Consider the following 22,839-nt stretch of genomic DNA (forward strand, 5'->3'; position numbering starts at 1 on the left):
GGAAAATGTCAATCTAGCTCTGTTTTTCTATATATCGGCAGGACAGAACGAACGGTAGCGTCGGGTAAACTCGAGGAGGGGTGGTGTGTCTCTCTGCGCACCAGTTATTAACAATCTCTAATATTAAGGAAGTCTCGAGGTTCTGCTTGCCTGAGTTAGAATACCTCATGATAAGCTGAAGACTGTACCAAGAGGGTTTTCATCTATGATTTTCGTAGCTGTCTATAGAACCCCACAGTGGAGGTGTCATAACATCCATACAACTTAGCGGTCAAACGGAAATGATTCCAATCATTTTTCCACCATAGATTTTTCCCTTGGAATTTTAGATACACTTAAATAAGGGTTATATATCGTGCAAGCTTACCCTGGGGTGATGTTTTGTTAACCATGTAAATCTCTCAGACAATGACTTAGTTAATTGACTACAGGTCAGTGATCAACTCCATAGTGCCCTCCAAGCTCATCACAAAGCTAAGGAGCCTGGGACTGAACACCTCCCTCTGCAACTGGATCCTGAACTTCCTGACGGGCCTCCTGAGGTGGTGAGATTAGGCAACACATCTGCCACGCTGACACAAAACACGGGGGCCCCTCAGGGGTGCGTACTTAGTCCCCTTCTGTACTCCCTGTTCACCCATGATTGCGTTGCCAGGTACGACTCCCAACACCATAAAGTTTGCCAACGACACGACGGTGGTAGGCCTGATCACTGATGACGATGAGACGGCCTATAGGGAGGTCAGAGACCTGGCAGCAACATCAACGAGACAAAATAACGTATCGTGGACTACAGGAAATGGAGGGCTGAGCACACCCCCGTTCACATCGACGGGGCTGAAGTGGAGAGTGTCGAGTGACACTCCTAACACTTGCACATAGACACACTTTCACACTCTTCGCATATGCTGCTGCTGCTACTCTATTGTACATCCTGAGCGAACCAAGCCAATGGGTTCGTAGCTTCAACCCCGCAGCACACACACACTTACGCACACCAACTGATTAATGGACGGCTGAATGTATAGCTTTGTTTGCTGTTTTCTATATTATGTCCATCTCTGATAAGCTACCCAGGAAAGGGCTGAAAATAGCCCATATTAATATACAATATGTAGCCTTATAAGGTTTATGAAATCAGTAACTTGCTAACGTCAGATAACATTCATACAGTATATTAGCTATTTCTGAGACTCACTTAACTGATAATTAATTTGATGATACATCAGTAGCAATACAAGGATATAACATCTATAGAAGAGACAGAAATGCTTATGGGGGAGGGGTTGCTGTATATATTCAGAGCCATATCCCTGTAATGCTTAGAGAAGATCTTATGTCAAGTGTTATTGAAGTGTTATGGTTGCAGGTTCACCTGGCACATCTAAAGCCTTTTCTTTTGGAGTGTTACTATAGGCCACCAAATGTTAACAGTCAGTATCTAAATAATATGTGTGAAATGCTTGATAGTGTATGTGATGGGGACCTGAATATTGACTGGTTTTCATCAAGCTGTCCGCTCAAGAGAAAGCTTCTCACTGTAACCAGTGCCTGTAATCTGGTTTAGGTTATTAATCAACTTACCAGGGTGTTTACGAAAACTACAGGAACAAGATCATCCACATGTATTGATCACATTTTTACTAATGCTGTAAAACTTTGTTCTAAAGCTGTATCTGTACCCATTGGATGCAGTGATCACAATATAGTGGCTATATCCAGGAAAGCCAAAATTCCAAATTCCTGCACTTGATTCATTTATGAAATTGCTTCTACCAATTATTGATAAACATACATATTTTAAGAAACTGACTGTTAGAACTGTTAAGGCTCCATGGATTGATGAGGAATTGAACAACTATATGGTTGAAAGAGACGGGGCAAAAGGAGTAGCTAATGAGTCTGGCTGCACATCTGACTGGCTGAATTACTGCAAATTGAGAAATGATGTGACTGAACTCAACAAAAATAAGAAGAAACTGTATTATGAAGCCAAGATCAGTGATATAAACTTTGGAGTACTTTAAATTATGGGCAGAAACACAAATGAATCTCCATCTTTCATTGAATCCGATGGCTTATTCAATTCAAAACCATTTGATGTTGGCAATTATTGGCAAACTTACGCAGGAAATGCCAACAATGAACAGTGAGCCAGTGAGCACTCATGCCAAATAATGAAAGATATGCATTGAAAGTTTGAATTTTGTAAAAATTAGTGTGGGAGAGGTTGAAAAATGATTATTGATCTATACTGACAAACCTGGCATTGACAACTTAGATGAAAAGCTACTGAGGATGGTGGCTGACTATAGCCACTCCTATCTGTCATATCTTTAATCTGAACCTAGAAGAAAGTCTTTGTCCTCATGCCTGGAGGGAAGCCAAAGTCATTCCACTACCCAAGAGTGGTAAAGTGGCCTTTACTGGTTCTAACAGCAGACACAAGTAATTTTTCCAACAATTGTTTACAGACAGATTATTTCACTGTATTACAATTCCAGTGGTTCAGAAGTTTACATACACTAAGTTGACTGTACCTTTAAACAGCTTGGAAAATTCCAGAAAATTATGTTATGGCTTTAGAAGCTTCTGATAGGCTAATTGACATAATTTGAGTCAATTGGATGTATTTCAAGGCCTACCTTCAAATTCAGTGCCTCTTTGCTTGATATCATGGATAAATCAAAAGAAATCAGCCAAGACCTCAGAAAAAAATGGTAGACCTCCACAAGTCTGGTTCATCCTTGGGAGCAATTTCCAAACGCCTGAAGGTACCACGTTCATGTGTACAAACAACAGTACGCAAGTATAAACACCATGGGACCACACAGCTGTCATACCGCTCAGGAAGGAGATGCGTTCTGTCTCCTAGAGATGAATGTACTTGGGTGCGAAATGTGCAAATCAATCCCAGAACAACAGCAAAGGACCTTGTGAAGATGCTGGAGGAAACAGGTACAAAAGTATCTATATCCACAGTAAAACGAGTCCTATATTGACATAACCTGAAAGGCTGCTCAGCAAGGAAGAAGCCACTGCTCCAAAAAAGCCAGACTACGGTTTGGAACTGCACATGGGGACTAAGATCTTACTTTTTGGAGAAATGTCCTCTGGTCTGATGAAACAAAAATAGAACTGTTTGGCCATAATGACCATCGTTATGTTTGGAGAAAAAGGGGATGCTTGCAAGCCGAAGAACACCATCCTAAACGTGAAGCACGGGGGTGGCAGCAGCATGTTGTGGGGGTGCTTTGTTGCAGGAGGGACTGGTGCACTTCACAAAATAGATGGCATCAATAAGGTAGGAAGATTATGTGGATATATTGACGCAACATCTCAAGACACCAGTCAGGAAGTTAAAGCTTGGTCGCAATGGGTCTTCCAAATGGACAATGACCCCAAGCATACTTCCAAAGGTGTGGCAAAATGCCTGACCTCAATCCCATAGAAAATTTGTGGGCAGAACTGAAAAAGCGTGTGCGAGCATTGAGGCCTACAAACCAGACTCAGTTACACCAGCTCTGTTATGAGGAATGGGCCAAAATTCACCCAATTTATTGTGGGAAGCTTGTGGAAGGCTACCCAGAACGTTTGACCCAAGTTAAACAATTTAAAGGCAATGCTACCAAATACAAATTGAGTGTATGTAAACGTCTGACACACTGGGAATGTGATGAAATAAATAAAACCTGAAATTAATCATTCTCTCTACTATTATTCGGACATTTCACATTCTTAAAATAAAGTGGTGATCCGAACTGACCAGAGAAACAGATAATTTTTACTTGGATTAAATGCCAGGAATGGTGAAAAACGGAGTTTAAATGTATTTGGCCAAGGTGGATGTAAACTTCCAAATTCAACTGTATGTACTGCCATGTATGTGTAACTGATATATGCACACACACACACACTACATGTTAATGTTTTTAAATGTTTGTCAGTTGTAATGTCTTTTTCGTTATGTGTTGGACCACAGTAAGACTAGCTGCTGTCGCCATTGGCATCGGCTCATGGGGATCCTTTTAAATCTAAAACACATACATACACAAAACACACCCACACATGCATATTGACTCTACACACACACTCACATATAGACACACGTTGTTCACACTCTTCAGATACGCTGCTGTTCCTCTGTTTATTATCTATCCTGATTTCCTCGTCACCATTACCCCTACCTACGTGTGCATATTACCTCGATTACCTCAACTTCCTCGTACCCTTGCACATTGACTTGGTACCTGCTTTGGTACCCCTCTGTGATCATCCAGGTGAAGGGATTTTTAAAAATGGACTACCCACCACAGTTTTGTTGGTTCCAAAAGCGATAGCCTACAATTAGTGCTAATTTTTGTCTCCAATTAGATTTGGTCAAATACGTCATCTACATTAACAGACAACAGACCAGTAATAGTTTCCCAAAAATATTTCGCAACATGTTTTAAAAGGAGGGAAGATAATTGGATGGAGGGGACAGATTTGGTTATGACGCCTTTAGCCGATGACGCGTGCCAACAATTTGGACAGAGCGCATATAGGTAGGCTGGAGCAGCCCATATCGCGGGGCGACAACCTGAGGCTTGTAGTGTGAAAGACGGGCGTTTTGTGCTAGACTACAAGAGAAATCGTTTAAAACCGTGGGAAATAACAACACGGGGCACCACGTTAGCATCTGTTAATGGGATTTGAGACAAGCTCATTGTGATCATGTGCGACGCTCGACGGTGCCGCAACCTCTATTCGGTTTACAGGTAGGTGCTAATGTGTGTGACCGACATTTATTTGCATGCCTTTATTCCCTAAGTAAAGTCCAATATTTTGTTTACCGATCGACATGCTTGCTATCCCTTTTAATTGGCTTTTTTTTATGACAATGCGGCAGTCTCTGTAACGTTAACCGGAGCCCGTTACTAAAGCCCTCTCCAGAGTCAGGGTCATTGATATGCAGATGTTGTTTCCCGTTGCTTGGAGACATGCCGCATCCTCTGCTCGAGCCACACGGTGCACACCAACACCGGCACCGGCGTTATTCATTTCTCCTGGCAATTACCGTGCCATCAATCACAGTATCATGTCCGCTGTCGGCCTCGTTTTGTTAATAGCCATGTCACTTCACCCGTGAACAGGCAGGGGCCTCACGGTAAATCAATTCTACTCAGAGACGGCATGCTTATTTATCCCTTTCTATGGTAGGCCTACGGTAGATTAAACACACCACGAGGTGTCACTAATAAAATTAGTCCATAGGTCCTATATAGCCTATCTATCCCCTATTCCATACTATGGGATTATTGTAATAGCACTATAACGACCGTGTTTTCTAGCATGGTTTCCAAACACAACAGAATACATGACATATTACCTAATTGAGCTATAGACATTTGGGTTCTAGGCCTACCCTACAATAGGTCGTTATTGTAAATGTGTTCTCAATGATTGTCCTCCTTGGTTAAATAAAGCAATACAGTCTTTAGCACGATCGAACCCAAGGAAACAATAGCATGGATGGAATTAGCCTACATTGATCTGTCCCTGTACTGAAAAGACGCGTGGGTGCTGAATAGGCGCGTGGGAGCTCGCATATCACCATCTTTCCTTGCTGCTTACACTATGCCAAGTCGAACATATGGCTAGGCTCATGTTTATCCAAGAATACATGTAATCCCCTTTACAGAGTGGTGCTGTTGCCTATCAACAAGGACAGTCATGCATGTTTTTCTATTAGGTTATTTGTTCGAATGCTCCATTTCTTAATTTTGTCTTGAAGTTCTGCCCTATAAAGGCCCATTCACACGCACACACATACACACTTACTATTTTTTATTTTACCTTTATTTAACTAGGCAAGTCAGTTAAGAACCAATTCTTATTTTCAATGAAGGCCTAGGAACAATGGTTTAACTGCCTTGTTCTGGGGCAGAACGACAGATGCTATACTTGTAAGGACTTTGAGGACCAATCATTTATTACTTTTCAAAATCCTATTTTCCTTAACCCCTAACACGACCCTTAACCCCTAACCCTAAACATAACTCAAAACCTAAACCCTAACCCTACTTGTAACCCTAAATCAACACTAACTAAAATAGCCTTTTTAGTTGGTTTGACTATTCTGGTGAAGAATTCTGGTACTTACAAGTATAGTAAAACGTGTACACACATACACACTTTTGTTTTACTATCCTTGTGGGGACCAAGAAATGTATTTCCAATCAAAATCCTATTTTCCCTAACTCCTAACCATAACCCCTAACCATAACCTTAATTATAGCCCTAAATCTAACACTTTAGCCTATAATAGCCCTTTTCCTTGTGAGGACCTGCGAAATGTCCCCACTTGTCGTAATTGTCCTTGTTTTATCATTCTTGTGAGGACTTCTGGTCCCCACAAATATAGTAAAACCAAACAACACACACACACACACACACACACACACACACACACACACACACACACACACACACACACACACACACACACACACACACACACACACACACACACACACACACACACACACACACATTGGCAGAGAGAGAGATATTCAAAAACATAAACATGGTCATGGTGGTCTTGGTCCACGTTGTATTTGACCCACATATTGTCAGCATGGGTGTCATTATACAGCGCATCTGTGCGTGCCATGGTCTCAAAAGTGGCAGCTTTCCTGTTAGCTGTTTAAGCGCAAATCTGCTTAGGAATGTCTGGCATTAGCGTGGTCATGTCAACCACGTGTAGCCTAGTTTAGGGCCGACTGATTTCCGGCCAATTCCTAAAGTCTTCTTTGTCCCCCAGGGCCAATAAAGCTCGCCATCATATGTCGGTGACCTTGTCTCATTGTCAACCTGTTGCACCTAGAGCTAGAGGGCCAAAGAAGTATAAACGTGTGTAGACCAGAGCCCTCTGTTTTGTATTGGACTGTGCACCAAATAACAACGTTGTTATTGAAGTCTAAATAAAGGAGGCTAAAATCGCTGACCCCCTGACTCCAGACGCACACGTGCATCTCTATTTTAATGGGGATCGTAGCCTTTCACAGCAGGTTGAGCAGATCGGGGTTTCGAGCTGCTTACACAGCTGTAGACTATTGAGCTTGCCTCGGGCCATATGTTTGTCCGGTCTCTTGGACTCCCTCAAGTTTAACCGTTTGAGCCAAATGGTTTCACCGGCTTACCGTTTCTTTGGCATCTGTCGCGGCAGTATAGTCATTAGCAGCGTTAAAACTCGCAGAGACAAGCTGTGGGGTTGATTAATGCGTTGTCTTGTTCCGCGGTGATACGGCGTCTCTTCGTGTACAATATGTGGTTGACTTTTCGTGGAGGAGAAAGAGGGGGGCGACAACGACAGGAGGTAGGGTGGAGTTGTCCTTTGCAGACTTCGTACCAACGATTCCCATGGTTCCTTCATGGAAAAAGGCAGCGCTTTTTCATGTGTTACTGTTAGTTGACCTAGAAATTATGATGGACCCTACTTTCTTACAACATGCAACAACGTGCGTAGCCTACTGCTTGCTTGTAAAATACACTATCATAGAGGCAATATGTAAATATATTTGAATTGTTTTAAATGGTTAGTGCAAAGTCATGGAACTCCTGCGCCATCATACGCTCCGAGGAGCGGTTGCTGTCCACGTGCTGAAACGCACACAGGATTGTCTCTGGTCTTTTCGCCGTTCTCATTGACGTGATGCGTCATTGTCCGCAGCTTCATAAAATACATAATTGAATAATCGATGTCATGATATCTTACTAGTCTCTGAGCAATATTTGAGTCCATGAACCTGCAACAGGGATGGGCAACTGTCTGCCTCGTGTCCAACCTTTTGTAGGCTCATGGATACATTTCAACTTTATTTGTCTCGTGCGCCGAATACAGCAACTGTAGAACTTACCTTGAAATGCTTACTTACAAGTGTAGACCTTACAGTGGAATGCTTACTTACAAGTGTAGACCTTACAGTGAAATGCTTACTTACAAGTGTAGACCTTACAGTGAAATGCTTACTTACAAGTGTAGACCTTACAGTGAAATGCTTACTTACAAGTGTAGACCTTACAGTGAAATGCTTACTTACAAGTGTAGACCTTACAGTGAAATGCTTACTTACAAGCCCTTAACCAACAGTGCAGTTCAAGAAGAGTTAAGAAAATATTTACCAAAAAATACCAAAGCATAACAGAATAAAAAGTAACACAATAACATAACAATGGTTAGAGGTAATTTGTACATGTAGGTAGGGGTGAAGTGACTATGCATAGATAATAAACAGCGAGTAGCACCAGTGTACAAAACAAATGGGGCGTGGGGGGGTCAATGTAAATAGTCCGGTGGCCATTTGATTAATTGTTCAGCAGTCTTATGGTTTGTGGGTAAAAGCTGCTTAGGATTCTTTTGGTCTTAGACTGGATGCTCCGGTACTGCTTGCCGTGCGGTAGCAGAGAAAACAGTCTATGACTTTGGTGACTGGAGTCTCTGACAATTTTATGGGTTTTCCTCTGACACCGCCTATTGTATAGGTCCTGGATTGCAGGAGGCTTGGCCTCAGTGATGTACCGGGCCATTCGCACTACCCTTTGTGGTGCAGAGCAGTTGCCATTCCAGGAAACCAGTCAGGATGCTCTTTATGGGGCAGCTGTAGAACTTTTTGAGGATCTGGGGAACCATGCCAAATCTTTTTAGTCTCTTGAGGGGGAAAAGGTTTTGTTGTAACCTCTTCACGACTCTCTTGGTATGTTTGATATATAGTGATAGATCGTTGGTGATGTGGACACCAATGAACTTGAAACTCTCGACCCACTCTACTACAGCCCCATTGATGTTAATGGGGGCGTGTGTGGCCCACCTTTTCCTGTGGTCCATAATCTGCTCCTTTGTCTTGCTTACATTGAGTGAGAGGTTGTTGTCCTGAGGGCAAAGTGGGATTTCTTGTATGCGTCCGGATTAGTGTCCCTCTCCTTGAAAGCGGCAGCTCTAGCCTCGATGCGGATGTTTCCTTTAATCCATGGCTTCTGGTTGGGAAATGTATGTACGGTCACTGTGGGGACGACGTCGTCGATGCACTTAATGATGAAGCCGGTGACTGTCGTGGTATACTCCTCAATGCCATTGGATGAATCCCGGAACATATTCCAGTCTGTGCAAGCAAAACAGTCTTGTAGTGTAGCATCCGTGTCATCTGACCACTTCCGTATTGAGCGAGTCACTGGTACTTCCTGCTTTAGTTTTTGCTTGCAAGCAGGAATCAGGAGGATAGAATTATGGTCAGATTTGCCGAATGGAGGGCGGGGGAGAGCTTTGTATGCATCTCTGTGTGTGGAGTAAAGGTGGTCAAGTTTTTTGTTAGTCACTCTCACTCTGATATCCTATTAAAAACTGCTAACATTTCTCTCCGCCCCATGGCAAAATGTGTAGAATTGTATGAAATTAGTTATAACATTTCAAAATCTTCCAAAGACAAATGGCAAAATGTATAGATTTGCAGGAAATAAGCTGTAAAATTGAAAAATATCTCCGCCCCATGGTAAAACAAGTACAATTGCATGAAATGAGTTATAAAATTTCACAAAGACAAATGGCAAAATATGTAGATTTGCAGGAAATGAACTCTAAAACGTCAATTTTTTTCTCTTCACTGTCAACAGAGAAGCCGCTAAAATGTTTTGCTCACAAGGTGGGGGCATGGATGTGGGTGGGTACGCAGGATCACGAGCCCCTGCCTCCCACCACGATGAGTTCAGATGTTTTGTGGCCCCCCACCCCTATCAAACTTGTCCATCCCTGGCCTACAACATGACTATAGAAAACACTTGAAGTGCTGTGGTGTACGTGACATACTGAGCATGACTGCTTTTTTTCCAGGTAAAATTTCAGGAAGCTGAAATGATCCCCAAGTCAAGAAAATCTTCAGACACGAGAAAGGCAGTCAGCATCCAGGAGATTGCTGCTCTGGCCAGATCTTCTTTAAATGGTAAGGGACAGAAAGACAGACACACACACACTAATTCACTTTCATCTCACACATACAAATCCTGCGCAACGATTCAATCCATAGCGCTGAAGACCTGCACTGGAGCACAATATAAATTTAAAGGCAATGTTCACGGAGACTGCATTCGCGGTAAAGGCTGTATATGCGGTAAAGGCTGTATATGCGGTAAAGGCTGTATATGCGGTAAAGGCTGTATATGTCGGCACAATCAGAAATTAACTTTACATTTCAATGGCGCTATAGTGCTGATCTTCAGCACTACAGATTGAAGGACCCAGGACCCATCATTTTTAGAGGTCACACTCTCTTTAACCCAGGCCTCATACTTCTCTCTCTCCAGGCATATCCCAGGCGATGAAGGACCATGTGACCAAGCCCACGTCCCTGCAGGGTGGCAGGGTTGCCCACCTCATAGAGTGGAAGGGTTGGCCCAAACCCACAGACTCCCCCACGGACCCCCTCCACACACACTTCAACTCCTACTGCCACCTCACTGAGGGGGAACAGGAGGCACGCTTCGCTGCAGGTGTGTGTCCCTCCACCAACATAGCCAGTAAAGTAGAGCCGCTGATACACACCAATTTATAGCAATTTAATGTTGTCCTCTTTTAATACATTTGAATGCATCTTATCTCAGCTTATCTCTTTTAGTTTATTTTTCAAGAGGATGTATACACCTGTTTCTATTATCCAACTAAATCTGCAGTCAATGGTGTTTAATAACCAATGTCTCAGATAGGATCGTATCAGGAATGTGTCCTCTGTACAGTACTTTACTCTGGATTTCAGTCATTAGCATATGACGTCCCCGCTGACGATTTGTGGGTCAATTGGATCAAAAGTAAAGTGGACCACCACCATGTGTTTGTGTGCGTACGTTCGTACGTACGCACCCCCCCGTCATCCTTACACCTGTCCCACAGCTCCTCTCTAACCCCTGCATGTGTCACAGCTCAGATCTGTGCTCCTCCTGTGTCACCTAAGCGATGACGGCCTGTCCTATGAGAGCCTAACAGATGGTAGCCAATTAGACTCTCTTCCAACTGTCACTTCACTGTCTCCTAGTGTCCCCATGGTGATACAGCCTCTCCCCTGTTCACTTTCTAATGATTTCGGAGACAACTCTGTCTGTCTGTCTGTCTGTCTGTGTCTCACTTTCTCCCGTGCTTGATGTGTGCTGTAAGGTTTTTGGGTGAAAATAAACAGTCCTGTTTTTAGCCTGTGTGTGTTTATATTTGTCCTATTTGTTTGTGTGTCCATTTCCAGGAGTGGCAGAGCAGTTTGCTATCGCTGAGGCAAAGCTGAAAGCCTGGGCTTCTGTGGATGATGATGATGATGAGGAGGAGGAAGCTGACAAAGAGTTTCTCCAGAACAACAGAAACACACTCACACTCTCTACCCGCTCAGGTAATCACATACACCCACTTTGCGCAGCAGTACACCCAATATCTATGTCATGCATCTCATCGTGTGTGTTTCGATCATCATTTCCAGCTCGGGCTCTATTCAATCCGCATCGTGGAAATTTAGCGTTACAGCGCCATTGAAATTTAAAGGCAGTGTTCCTGCTTTAGTGGAGACTGTGTTCACGGTAAACACGGTATATGCCGGCTTAATCGGAAATGACCTTTACATTTCTATTGCAGGATCTGTAACGCATCAGTTTTACAGATTGAATAGAGCCCCTAGACTCGGTGCTATGCCCCAATATCCCTCACTCTCTTCTTTCTTTCCTTCCCTGTCCCTCACTCGTCCTCTTCTCATCCCTCCATCTCTCTCTTCTCATCCATCTCCAGGTGTTCTGACTCTTTGCTCCTCCCTCAGACACCGCAACGTCCAATCACGAGCCCCGAGTGTCATTCCAGGCTGAGATTGGCAGCATTAAAGTTCCACCCTCTATCAGCTCAACCATTCCCGTTGGCTCTAGCAGCAACAGCCTGCACTGTGATAGGCCCACATCTAAGAATGACCCAGCTCCACAGCAAAATGACCAGCCTATTCTAGAGAGTGACCGGGCTAGCCCATTCCCCAGAGAGGGGGAACTAGTGGATGGCGAGGATCAGCCTGTACCACAGCTAGAGACCGGTGGGGGTGTCTGTATCGTCCACAAGCCTGACTGGAGGCCAAGGATCAGAAGCAGTAGGTTTGACTCCTGCTATTCAACCTCTCACTCTGAGTCTCTTGGAGAGGAGGAAGTGGAAGAGGAAGACGAAGAAGGGAGTGTGTTTCAGGAAGGTAGAGAGTGGCACTCCTGCCAGAGCCAGAGAAGCTTCTTCTCCGACAGAGGCTCGTCGGGAGTGGCGTCATTTGATGAGGAAGAGTAGGAGGTGGAGAAGGAGGTTGGAGGAGGAGAAAAGAGGGAGCATTGGATGTTGTGGATGTTGTGTTTTTCATCTTGTAGGTGTTCCCCTTGGATAGTCTGTCGACTCTTAGATATGTAACTTAGTGATGGCTAGCCTTTATTCATCTTCCATCCTTCCTTTCCTTCCTTCCTCCTGTTTCTCTTTCTTTCCTCCAATTCTTCCTTCCTTCCTTGTCTCGGCTTGTCTCTCCCTGCTTCCTCTGCACCCTGTTTCTTTTCTCTTTCTCTTCTTTTTCACTTCCTTGCCACTTCTTTGCTGATGTTACGCTGTATTTGAGAGTTGAAACTCCATTCCCGAATACTGTGTTGTTCAAACGGAGAGGTTTGATGTTGTTATTTCACTGGTTTTCTATGGATTGTTATTGCCGTGTTTTCCCAGGACCATGATGTGAAGTCAAGTAATGGGGTTTGTCCTGGATGAATAAAACATGATTAAAAAAAAAAGAGATTTTCACCGTTTGATCATTTTACCCATCTCTGATATGAGACAAGAAGGAAAATACACCCCCCCACACACACACACACACACAGAGAATAAATGAGTTTTGAAAAACAGATTTACATCTCAAAGTTTTGTTGAAATTTAATGTACAAAAAACAATTAGTATGTTTTCTGAAAAATAACAATGGCTGTTGATCTCAAATGCATATTCTCCTATGTACAATGCGTAGATTTCCGTCATAATGTATTTTCATATGTACAAACCATATACAGGCCGGAGCTATATAAAGGGAGAAACTACAGACTTATTGCTTAACTAGCGCTGTTAATGACCTTATACACTCTATACATTAGACTCAGTTTACATTATATCTTGTATGGCGAGCACTACTTCACATTCTATGTGCATACAAAAGTAAGACGACAATAAATGGTTTGCGCAACTGACTTTTTTTTACAGAAGAAAATGAACTGTTAAATTGTGGTTGTTATGGCAGGGTTTTTACATAGAATTGAAATATATATATATATACACATATAATGGCTCTAATCTGTCAACGGAGCTAAGAGAAATGATTGAAGAGACAAATTACATAACATCTGTTTGGTGAACTCCTTTTATAATGAGACTGTGGAGAACAGTCACACACTCTCTCAACAACAGTCGTTTCAGTCCTTTATAGAGGCTTCTGTTGCTCGCCAGTACACTTGGAGACTTATAACTGTGCTTCTAAGCTGGTAGTACGTATTTCTAAACTGGTTTCCAAGGCCAGGCAGGTTGTGTTAATCATTTTCAATGTGTGTGTGTGTGGTGTGTATTTTCTAGGATATTATTTTCTATGTGTAGATTTATGAATGTGTTCATTTACTTCGTGCTCGATTCAATCTGCGTTACAGAAGATCCACAGCACAATTGAAATGTAATCGTCATTTCCGATTGAGACGACATGTGCAGCACTTACCGTGAACGTAGTAGTGTCCGCTAGTGCGGGAACATTGCCTTCAAAATGTCAATCGCACGGCAACGCGGATCTTCAGCGCCACGGATTGAATCGAGCCCTTGTGCGTGTACTATTGGCCCATGTGCATATGTGTGCTCACAACAACTGATGTCGTCTCTCTCTCCACATAACCAACTTTTCCTGTGCAAACATTCACATCATTCCGGAAACATGCGGAACACGGTACAGTAGATAGGATGATATGTGAATATCGTATCCTATCTCAAGAAATGTAAGATACAAAATGACACTGTGACCAAAACACCCTGTTACAAGACAAGAAACTCTAACGTCCGTCCGCCCTCCTACCTTAATGCCAGACAAGGCTATATGTACTTTGAGTTAAATGCATGTTAATTACAATGTGCTTCACAAATGCTCTTTACCCTGTGGGATGCCATTTTATGACTGAGCAATGTCAACGTGTTGGCCTTTTCTCAGCTGCCTTTGGGTAGTAACTTCTTGTCTTTCTCTTAATATCCCATTTCAGATATGACTGTACATGCACTTATACTGTAATTACAGAATGTCCTTTAGAATGTAGCTGTGTAAATACGTACATTTTATAGGCTACTTAATCTAAAGTGAGACCCTCCCTTCTCTTCCCTCTCTCTCCTTTCCTTTATCCCTCTGATCTGCTCTCTCTCTCTCTGTGTGTTATTTGTAGCTATATTTAGGGGGGGAAATGTAGTTTGGCTCTGATAATCAAACTGAGAATAGAAGTGTTAGCACCAGATGGGTGCATGGGTAAGGTTCCACCAAGTCTCACACACACACACACACACACACACACACACACACACACACACACACACACACACACACACACACACACACACACACACACACACACACACACACACACACACACACACACACACACACACACACACACACACACACACACACCCAAAACACTTTGTTAAACACAGAACCATGTTGTCACATTCACTCAGTTACTCTATCACTCACACAGGAATACGAGCTCATTTACACCAACACACGCGCACACAATACATTGTGGACACAGACAGATTCAGGTGAACGTGACCTCTAAGGTTGTAGAAATTTCAACGAACCACGAAGCAACTCCTAACTGTCCCTCGCCCCTTCTGTCATTCCGATTGGTCCTCAGTGCGGTTGGGACTTCGCTTACACTGCAGTTCTGATTGGTCCATTTGCTCTATGTTCTGGGGTGTGGTTCCATGTGGTGGGGTTCCATGTTCCTTCGCCGGCTCCAATTGGTCAGTCTCAGGGAGGTGGGAGGGGTCAAAATCACAGGCCAGCTCTGATTCGTCAGTGTGGGAAGGGCTGCACTCTAAGATAAACTCTTCTGTTTGGTCCTCTGTTATTGAGAGGCTTTCCTGAAGAACCAATTCCGATGGTGGGTCCATATTGTCAGTGGGGATGGTTTCAAACTCCATATCTGATTGGTCCTGTATGAAGTGGACAGGGGTCTCCTCATCCATAACGTCCAATTGGTCCTCCATGTCGGGCGGGGTGGGTTCCCGTGGTAACGAGAGGCCTCTGTGGCGGTTCCAAAGCTTGTGCAGCTCTGTCACCTCGGAAACGCTGGTAGTGTTGCCGCTGTCACGGAAACTGGCCAGAGGGGGGCGAACTTTCACCCCTGTCACCGTCACTGAACCCTCTATGGCCTTACGCAGCTAGAGGTTAGACAGAGAGAGGAGAGGTAGAGAGATTGGAGGGAGAGGGAAAGGAATCAAATAGGGAGCAAGGATGGAAAGAAACGGGGGAGAGGATGAAAAGAAACGGGGGAGAGGATGGAAAGAAACGGGGGAGAGGATAGAAAAAAGATTGGAGAGAGAGAGAGACAGAGATATAGAATTGAACATTATGATGTGATTTTGGATTACACGGAGTAGTGATTCATATTACGCTTTTGATTCCATCTCCAAGCGCACTGGGTTGTTAATCTGCATCAACTTTTGTAAAGAGCAGATTGATTAGCCTTGATTGCTTCTGATTCATGAAGCACAACATTGTCCTTAGGACTGATCTGAGGTGGTGACAATATTCAAACAACCACAGCCAAAAGGTAAAGAGGACGTGTTCCTGTGATGTCATATCATGTGTTTGCAGTGATTTTGAGGTGAAGTGCACTCAAATCAAACATAGTATGATGACATCCTATAAATAACTATAAATAACTACACACTAACTACATGACCGTGACATAAGGGTTCTTCTAATGCACGGGAACACCCACCTCCCTGAGGGAGACCACGCCCACCAGCCGCCCTGTACTGGTCACATAGGCATGGTCCAGTCCCAGCAGGGAGAAGATGGTGTGAGTCTAGAGAGAGAGAGAGACAGAGAGACAGAGAGAGAGAGAGAGAGAGAGAGAGAGAGAGAGAGAGAGAGAGAGAGAGAGAGAGAGAGAGAGAGAGAGAGAGAGAGAGAGAGAGAGAATGGAGAGAGAGAGGGGATTGAGAGAGGGATTGAATGGAGAGAGAGAGGGGATTGAGAGAGGGAATGAGAGAGAGAGAGAGAGAGAGAGAGAGAGAGAGAGAGAGAGGGGAATGAGAGAGAGAGAGAGAGAGAGAGAGAGAGAGAGAGAGAGAGAGAGAGAGAGAGAGAGGGAATGGAGAGAGGGAATGAGAGAGAGAGTGTAAAACATAATTGAGAACAAATTGTCTATTAGAAAAACACCATGGTTTAGTGCAGAGACTTCTATTTGTAATAAAAGTCTCCTGACTAGTGGAGCTGTGTGTTATCATATCTCTGTCACCAACCCCATCAATCAAAGGGGTCATCAAGGGAAGATAACCATTTTTTTAGGGATGGAACTCAGCCTTTGTCGGACACCTGTAGCCTGGTTACATTTCTAGATTTGAGTCATTTAGCAGATGCTCTGCTCATGTTTGCCTTGGCAGTGAAACAACGACAACAAGTATCACAAGAAAAACCTTCACAACTAAGACGTATCAGTTGGGTTACTATGTAGACCGGTAAGAGATTGGTAGATTGAGTGACAGTTGAACTGATGACGACACACCTTATGCAGAGATGTCCGCTCCACAAGCTGAAAAGGGGCGGGGTCTATCTTGCAGTTGTTGAAATCCACTGGCTCGTCCAGCTGTTGCTCCTCCCACTCTGCTATCTGTGGGAGTGGATTCAAAACTCAGCCAATAAAAGAACATCTATAAAGCTCTCACATCAGTCACTGCATTTTCATTTAGCTTTTGACTGACACACCAGTTTACCAATGAGAGAGTTCAGTCTTACTTCGTTTGTGGTCATGTCATCCTCTACTTCAGGGGACTCCTGAAAACAAAGAGAGACAGTGGTTACACCCACATACACACAAACACAAATATACACTGAATCCATACCATACATATGAGCGCAAAAGACTAACAACACATACCAAACAATGAGACTAACACATAACCACAATCTAAAGTGCATGTTTCTGCCCCTGCAGCTACGCTGTTACTCGGCTGGCTTTGTGAGTCACTGCTGATTTAGCTTTTGTTGGCTAAATAATCAGCTGAATCATTAAAATTACTTAACTCAGATTTGGTCAATTGTGCCTTCCTCTCTCCTTCTCATTTCTCTCTCTCTACAAAGTGTTACAAAGCCACAGTATATTTTGGGCTGGTAGAAGTACCCAAAGCGATAATGGTCGGTCACTTGCTCTATGCTAGGTCGCTAGGCAACGGTTACTTAGCAACGGGCTCTAATGCGGGCGGCAGTCTTACCGCCGCCATGGAGATCCTGACTCGTTTGGACCCCCTGCTCTCAGGAGCCTCTGGCTCTGCCGGGCTCTTAAAGCCAGGGAGAGAAGGGAGTAACATAGCACAACGTTAGCACAACGTTAACACAACCTAAAAACAACGTTACAGCAACGTTATACTCTATAATGGTCTTACCAGCTGATAAGGAGAGAGGAGACGGATAGTGGGTGATGTAAATATGAATGCAATGTTACTGCAACGCAGAACGCTTGTTATGCTTCTCTTACTAAGGAGAGGGAGGAGAGGTGCAATGGCGTAACATCAGCGCAATGTCATGTGACAGCAAAGCTGGGGCTTAAAGTTACTAAAGATTCTCTGAGGACAGAGTGGACGTAAAGGAAGGAGGCATATGAGGAGACAAGCATACACGCAAAAACATAAACACATGCACGTACACACACCTACACTCACACTCACCTCGAGTAGCTCTCTCTCAGGGTCACCACAGGAAAGGGTCTGCTGAGAGCCTGACAGAGGAGAGGGAGTCGGCGTGTCTCTATTAATTGAGAGAGTATGTATACTGTTGGGTGTCTCTGTGTTGTGAATAGTAGGGACAGTTTTCATTGCAGATTTGAGTGGCAGCTGAGAGTTGGACACAGCTGCACTGAAGGAGGACTCCTCTGTTGAGATCTAGATAGAGACACACAATATACACACACACACACACACACACACACACACACACACACACACACACACACACACACACACACACACACACACACACACACACACACACACACACACACACACACACACACACACACACACACACACACACACACACACACACACACACACACACACACACACACACACACACACACACAGGTTAGAGGTACTGTAGACAGCAGAAGGCATACTGAAGTACTGAAGATGCCCCACATACTGTAAGTCAAACTTCACAGACGTCCCCTACCAGACACACCAAACCAGCCCCACACACTTACTGTACATACACACACACCTATCCTAACACACACCTTTCCTAACACACACCCTGACTCACACGTTTTCTGTAAGCAATATCTGTCCATACACATCCACATCCATACATTATGTATGGATAAGAACCTTCAGCCAAACTACCCCCCACTCTGGACGGTAACAGTGACTTTAAGTCACACGCAGGGCTACCTCCTCACGTGAGCGGGAGTCCGACTCACCTCCGCTACACTCACCAGGAAGCGGACCCCATGGCGTGCGCTGGTATTGGAGGAGTTGGAGGTGTAGGAGTGTGTGTGTGTGCAGGGTGGGCTGGGGGTACTGTCCATGGTGTCCAGGCTGGTCAGGTGTGTGTGCGCACCCAGTGTGTGTGTGTGTGTGCCGTTGTCCTGGGCGTGCCTCCGGAGGTGGTCGAGCCTGCGCGTTGGACCCAGCTGGAGGGACAGGAGTGACTGGAGCTGGGAGCGCTCTATAGAACCCAACAGGATCATAGAGTCTGAGGGACAGAGAGAGAGAGAGAGGGAGGGAGAGAGGGGAAGAGTGGGATAGGAAGATAGGGAAAGTGACAAAATAGGGGAGAAAAGAGTAAAGGAGAATAAGGGAGAGGAGATAGAGGTAGAGAAAAGGGGTGCAGGGAATAGGAGAGAAAGGAGAGAAGAGAAAGGGAACAGTAAGGGAGAGTAATAAGCAGAGTACGGAATAGATGGAATAGGACACAAAAACAAAAGGCTGGAAGAAGTGAAAGACACGGGAGAGAAGAAGGAAAGCGGTAGAGAGGGAGACATGTGTCATGGTGTCACGGAGGAAGGATGCATCTTGGATTCATAGCTGACTACAGATGTGCAGTTGCACACATACCCTTACCTGTGGACTCAACCAGGGCCAGTGTTTTCAGCTGTCCAGTCATCAGGACCTCCTGTACCTCTCGGTAGGAGGAGGAGAGAGTGATGTAACGCACGTCTCTAACCATGATGTCCTCCACACGGATGTTATACTTCCTGAAGGAGGAGAGGAGGAGAAGAGAGCAGGAGAAGGGGTAAGAATGAAAGAGGAGATAGACGAAGAGAGGACAAGAAATAATGTTAAGAAGAGAGAATCAGTCAAGAAGACAGTTGAAAACATAAGAGAATAAAGAAAAGGGAGTAACAGAAAGCAAGGGAGATAGAGACATGAACAAAGCAAAGGAAAGATGGACAGACAGACTTACTCGTGGTGCCCCATGCCCAGTTCAGGGAGATAGGGTAGTTTCTTGATCCTGATGATAGAGTCGTATAGCGAGGGCTGGAGGGACTGGGCTACGGCGTTGGCCAGGATCACCGCTATCATCACCGGCAGGATGTGGCTGATCTGACCCGTCAGCTCAAACACGATGACTGCTGTCGACACCGTGTGAGTCACTGCCCCCCGACAACGCCGCTGCACCTGGGGGAGGAGGGAAACACAGTATGGATGATGATGAATATGACTTGGCCCAAAGTGGTGGAACTTTTTTTTTTTACAACTACAGAGAGTACAGAAAGGCTGTTAGCACAGGATCAGTAGTGGGTGAGTCCACATTTCATTCATTACATCTCTCCACAAAAAAAAAACATGTTTCATAAGCAATAGGTGAACAGGTTCCCAATGCTACTGTTTATTTGTTAGCTTTACTGTTTTAGACAACAAAACAAATGAAAGCTCAAGCTAGCGATGTGATTGTAATAGTTACATTTACATATTGGTCCTGGTCAGTCCCTGGATGGGACACCAGATGCTGCTGGAAGTGGTGTTGGAGGGCCAGTAGGAGGCACTCTTTTCTCTGGTCTAAAAAATATCCCAATGCCCCAGGGCAGTGTTTGGGTGACACTGCCTTGTGTAGGGTACCATCTTTCGGATGGGACGTTAAACGGGTGTCCTGACTCTGAGGTCATTAAAGATCCCATGGCACTTATCGTAAGAGTAGGGGTGTTAAACACCGGTGTCCTGGCTAAATTCCCAATCTGGCCCTCAAACCATCACGGTCACCTAATAATCCCCAGTTTACAATTGGCTCATTCAACCCCCTCCTCTCCCCTGTAACTATTCCCCAGGTCGTTGCTGTAAATGAGAACGTGTTCTCAGTCAACTTACCTGATAAAATAACGGATAAATAAAAAAATTATACTAATCTATTTTTTATTTTATTTAAATTTTACCTTTATTTAACTAGGCAAGTCAGTTAAGAAAAATTCTTATTTTCAATGACGGCCTAGGAACAGTGGGTTAACTGCCTGTTCAGGGGCAGAACGACAGATTTGTACCTTGTACCTTACGGTTATTAGTCCAACGCTCTCTAACCACTAGGCTACCCTGCCGCCCACATAATCTATCAGATCAACGAAGAGCAGAAAATGATTTAACTTTTTATTTCAAGCCTTAATCTGCTTGTCTGCTTTATCTTAGCATAATATATTTTCACCAGTCACATTCAATAAGGTAGCACAATTGACGAAAATAGCTTCGGCATCACACCCTCCTGCATTTTTCAATCATGTTAGAGACCAGAAAGATCCAAGATGGCTTCCATAAGTAGATACAAAATAGCTGTAATGAGGCCTTGAAGATGAAAAAACGGGTTGGTTTTAGTGCAACTGGTGGAGTTCCGCCTGCAGTTTCAATCACACCAGAGAACAGAAACAGCCAAGATAGACCCCATAGTGAAGTTTCAGGTTTTGTTTTAAGCATAAGTGGACATGTAAGAGCCGTAATGGTGCCTAGTCGTGCAACTAGTCGTGCACCGCCTGCCGATTCAATCACATCAGAGAGAGCCAAAATGGAGGGGCCTATGGTTAAATTCAGTCGTCTCAGGTTCGGATTCAGCCATAAGTGAACACGTTAGAGCTGTAATGGGGCCTTGAAAGCAAAAAACAGGTTAGTTTTAATGTAACTTGTGATGTACTCACCCACTACAGCATAGCCGCCAGGCACTATAGGATAGACACTGCCATCAGCATGGATGCCATCAGGGAACATGATAGCCATGGTCTCGCCTACCAAACGTCCAAATGCCGCACCTGCACATCCCATACATAAAGCGTTAGTGTACATACAGGTGTTTTTAGTGTGTATGGCTAAATACACAAATTCGCACACACAGCAAGTGACTTACCAATGAGGAAAACTGGCATGAAGGCCCCACATGGCACAGGCATGGTGGTAGCTACTGCAGACATCCAGAACTGAGGAGAGATAAAGATAGAGACGTAATAGAGGAAACTGAAAACAGACACACTGGGGCAGAACATTTGACATCAACACAGTCACAGATTCACACCGAGACAGGCCATCACTGTAAATAAGAATGTGTTCTTAATTGACTCACCTGGATGAATAAAGGTTTAATAAAACGACATCAGCCTCACCTATCCCAAGCCCACACAGAAACCCACTCTCTCGATCACAAATCAATGAACACGTACCTTCATGACGATGAAGAGGATGAGAGTGATGAAGACGTTAACCTGGGGGTGTTTCCAGGCGTGGGAGTGGCTGATGTAGTCAAACTCCTCGGCAACGCCCTGCCGACACCATGTTCGGTTGTCCAACAACGCCACCAGGGACTCATGCTGCGTCAGCTGAGGAGGCAAGGAGCGACAGAACTGTTAGGCATGGGATATACTGTATCAATCGTTAATAGTCTCAAATGGTTTCCTTTCCTCGTCTCCTTCCATTATCTGATCTAACAGAATAGGATCGGTGAAGACAACACAGAACTGATCCTTCATATCAGATACTATGAAGGGGACAAGGAAGGAAGGTGTTTTAGACAAATGAAATGCATCCTTGGTTTAATATTTTGAAAAATGTATCATACACATTGTGGTTGACAGATACCAGACACAGATATATATTTTTTAAAGTGTAACTTCTGACCTGTCCAGCCATGAACTGTCCAAACCCAGGGGGGAAGGTGAGGGTTGAGATGATCAAGGTGACCATAGCAGGATACACCAGACGTCTGACATGGAGAGAGGAGCTGTGGGTCATTGGAGTGAGTGAGTGAGTGAGTGAGTGAGTCCCGCTATGATAAATTAATAATACGTTTGCAATATTATTTTGATGTGAACTCAAGTTTGCATTTTCAAGTTGACAGTTCTTGTTCAACGCCCTATATATATTACCAGTCAAAAGTTTGGACAAACCTACTCATTCCAGGGCTTTTCTTTATTTTTGACTATTTTCTACATTGTAGAATAATAGTGAAGACATCAAAACTATGAAAAAGCACATATGGAATCATGTAGTAACCTAAAAAGTGTTATATAAAATACATTTTTATTTGTCTTTGAGATTCTTCAAAGTAGCCACCCTTTGC

General features: G+C 44.1%; 2 protein-coding genes across 4 annotated transcripts in view; one reads left to right on the forward strand and one right to left on the reverse strand.

Annotated features, from left to right (window-relative positions):
- Positions 1 to 4,504: 4,504 nt before the first annotated feature.
- Positions 4,505 to 12,797, forward strand: LOC124010061 (protein FAM131A-like). Of its 3 annotated transcripts, none has more exons than XM_046322393.1 (5): positions 4,505 to 4,760; positions 9,869 to 9,977; positions 10,339 to 10,524; positions 11,265 to 11,405; positions 11,823 to 12,797. In XM_046322393.1, the coding sequence occupies exons 2-5, from the start codon at positions 9,890 to 9,892 to the stop codon at positions 12,320 to 12,322; spliced, it is 915 nt and encodes a 304-aa protein (XP_046178349.1). In that variant the 5' UTR covers positions 4,505 to 4,760; positions 9,869 to 9,889; the 3' UTR covers positions 12,323 to 12,797. The 3 variants fall into 3 exon arrangements, with proteins under 3 accessions (XP_046178349.1, XP_046178350.1, XP_046178348.1); XM_046322394.1 differs by lacking the exon at positions 4,505 to 4,760 and adding an exon at positions 7,208 to 7,360 and having other exon boundaries at positions 11,795 to 12,797; XM_046322392.1 differs by lacking the exon at positions 4,505 to 4,760 and adding an exon at positions 7,208 to 7,360.
- A 131-nt stretch (positions 12,798 to 12,928) lies between these two features.
- Positions 12,929 to 22,839, reverse strand: part of LOC124009557 (chloride channel protein 2-like) — a 66,027-nt gene continuing 56,116 nt past the window's right edge. The window contains 15 exon segments of the mRNA XM_046321448.1: positions 12,929 to 15,467; positions 16,031 to 16,117; positions 16,820 to 16,924; positions 17,050 to 17,085; positions 17,526 to 17,591; positions 17,979 to 18,028; positions 18,083 to 18,191; positions 18,743 to 19,002; positions 19,371 to 19,504; positions 19,714 to 19,910; positions 19,912 to 19,928; positions 21,428 to 21,538; positions 21,634 to 21,703; positions 21,944 to 22,099; positions 22,398 to 22,500. Coding sequence (XP_046177404.1) covers positions 14,919 to 15,467; positions 16,031 to 16,117; positions 16,820 to 16,924; positions 17,050 to 17,085; positions 17,526 to 17,591; positions 17,979 to 18,028; positions 18,083 to 18,191; positions 18,743 to 19,002; positions 19,371 to 19,504; positions 19,714 to 19,910; positions 19,912 to 19,928; positions 21,428 to 21,538; positions 21,634 to 21,703; positions 21,944 to 22,099; positions 22,398 to 22,500 — 2,050 coding nt within the window. The 3' untranslated portion in view covers positions 12,929 to 14,918.

The sequence above is a fragment of the Oncorhynchus gorbuscha genome, linkage group LG22, assembly GCF_021184085.1.
Source record: "Oncorhynchus gorbuscha isolate QuinsamMale2020 ecotype Even-year linkage group LG22, OgorEven_v1.0, whole genome shotgun sequence".
In the NCBI taxonomy this organism is placed as follows: Eukaryota; Metazoa; Chordata; class Actinopteri; order Salmoniformes; family Salmonidae; genus Oncorhynchus; species Oncorhynchus gorbuscha.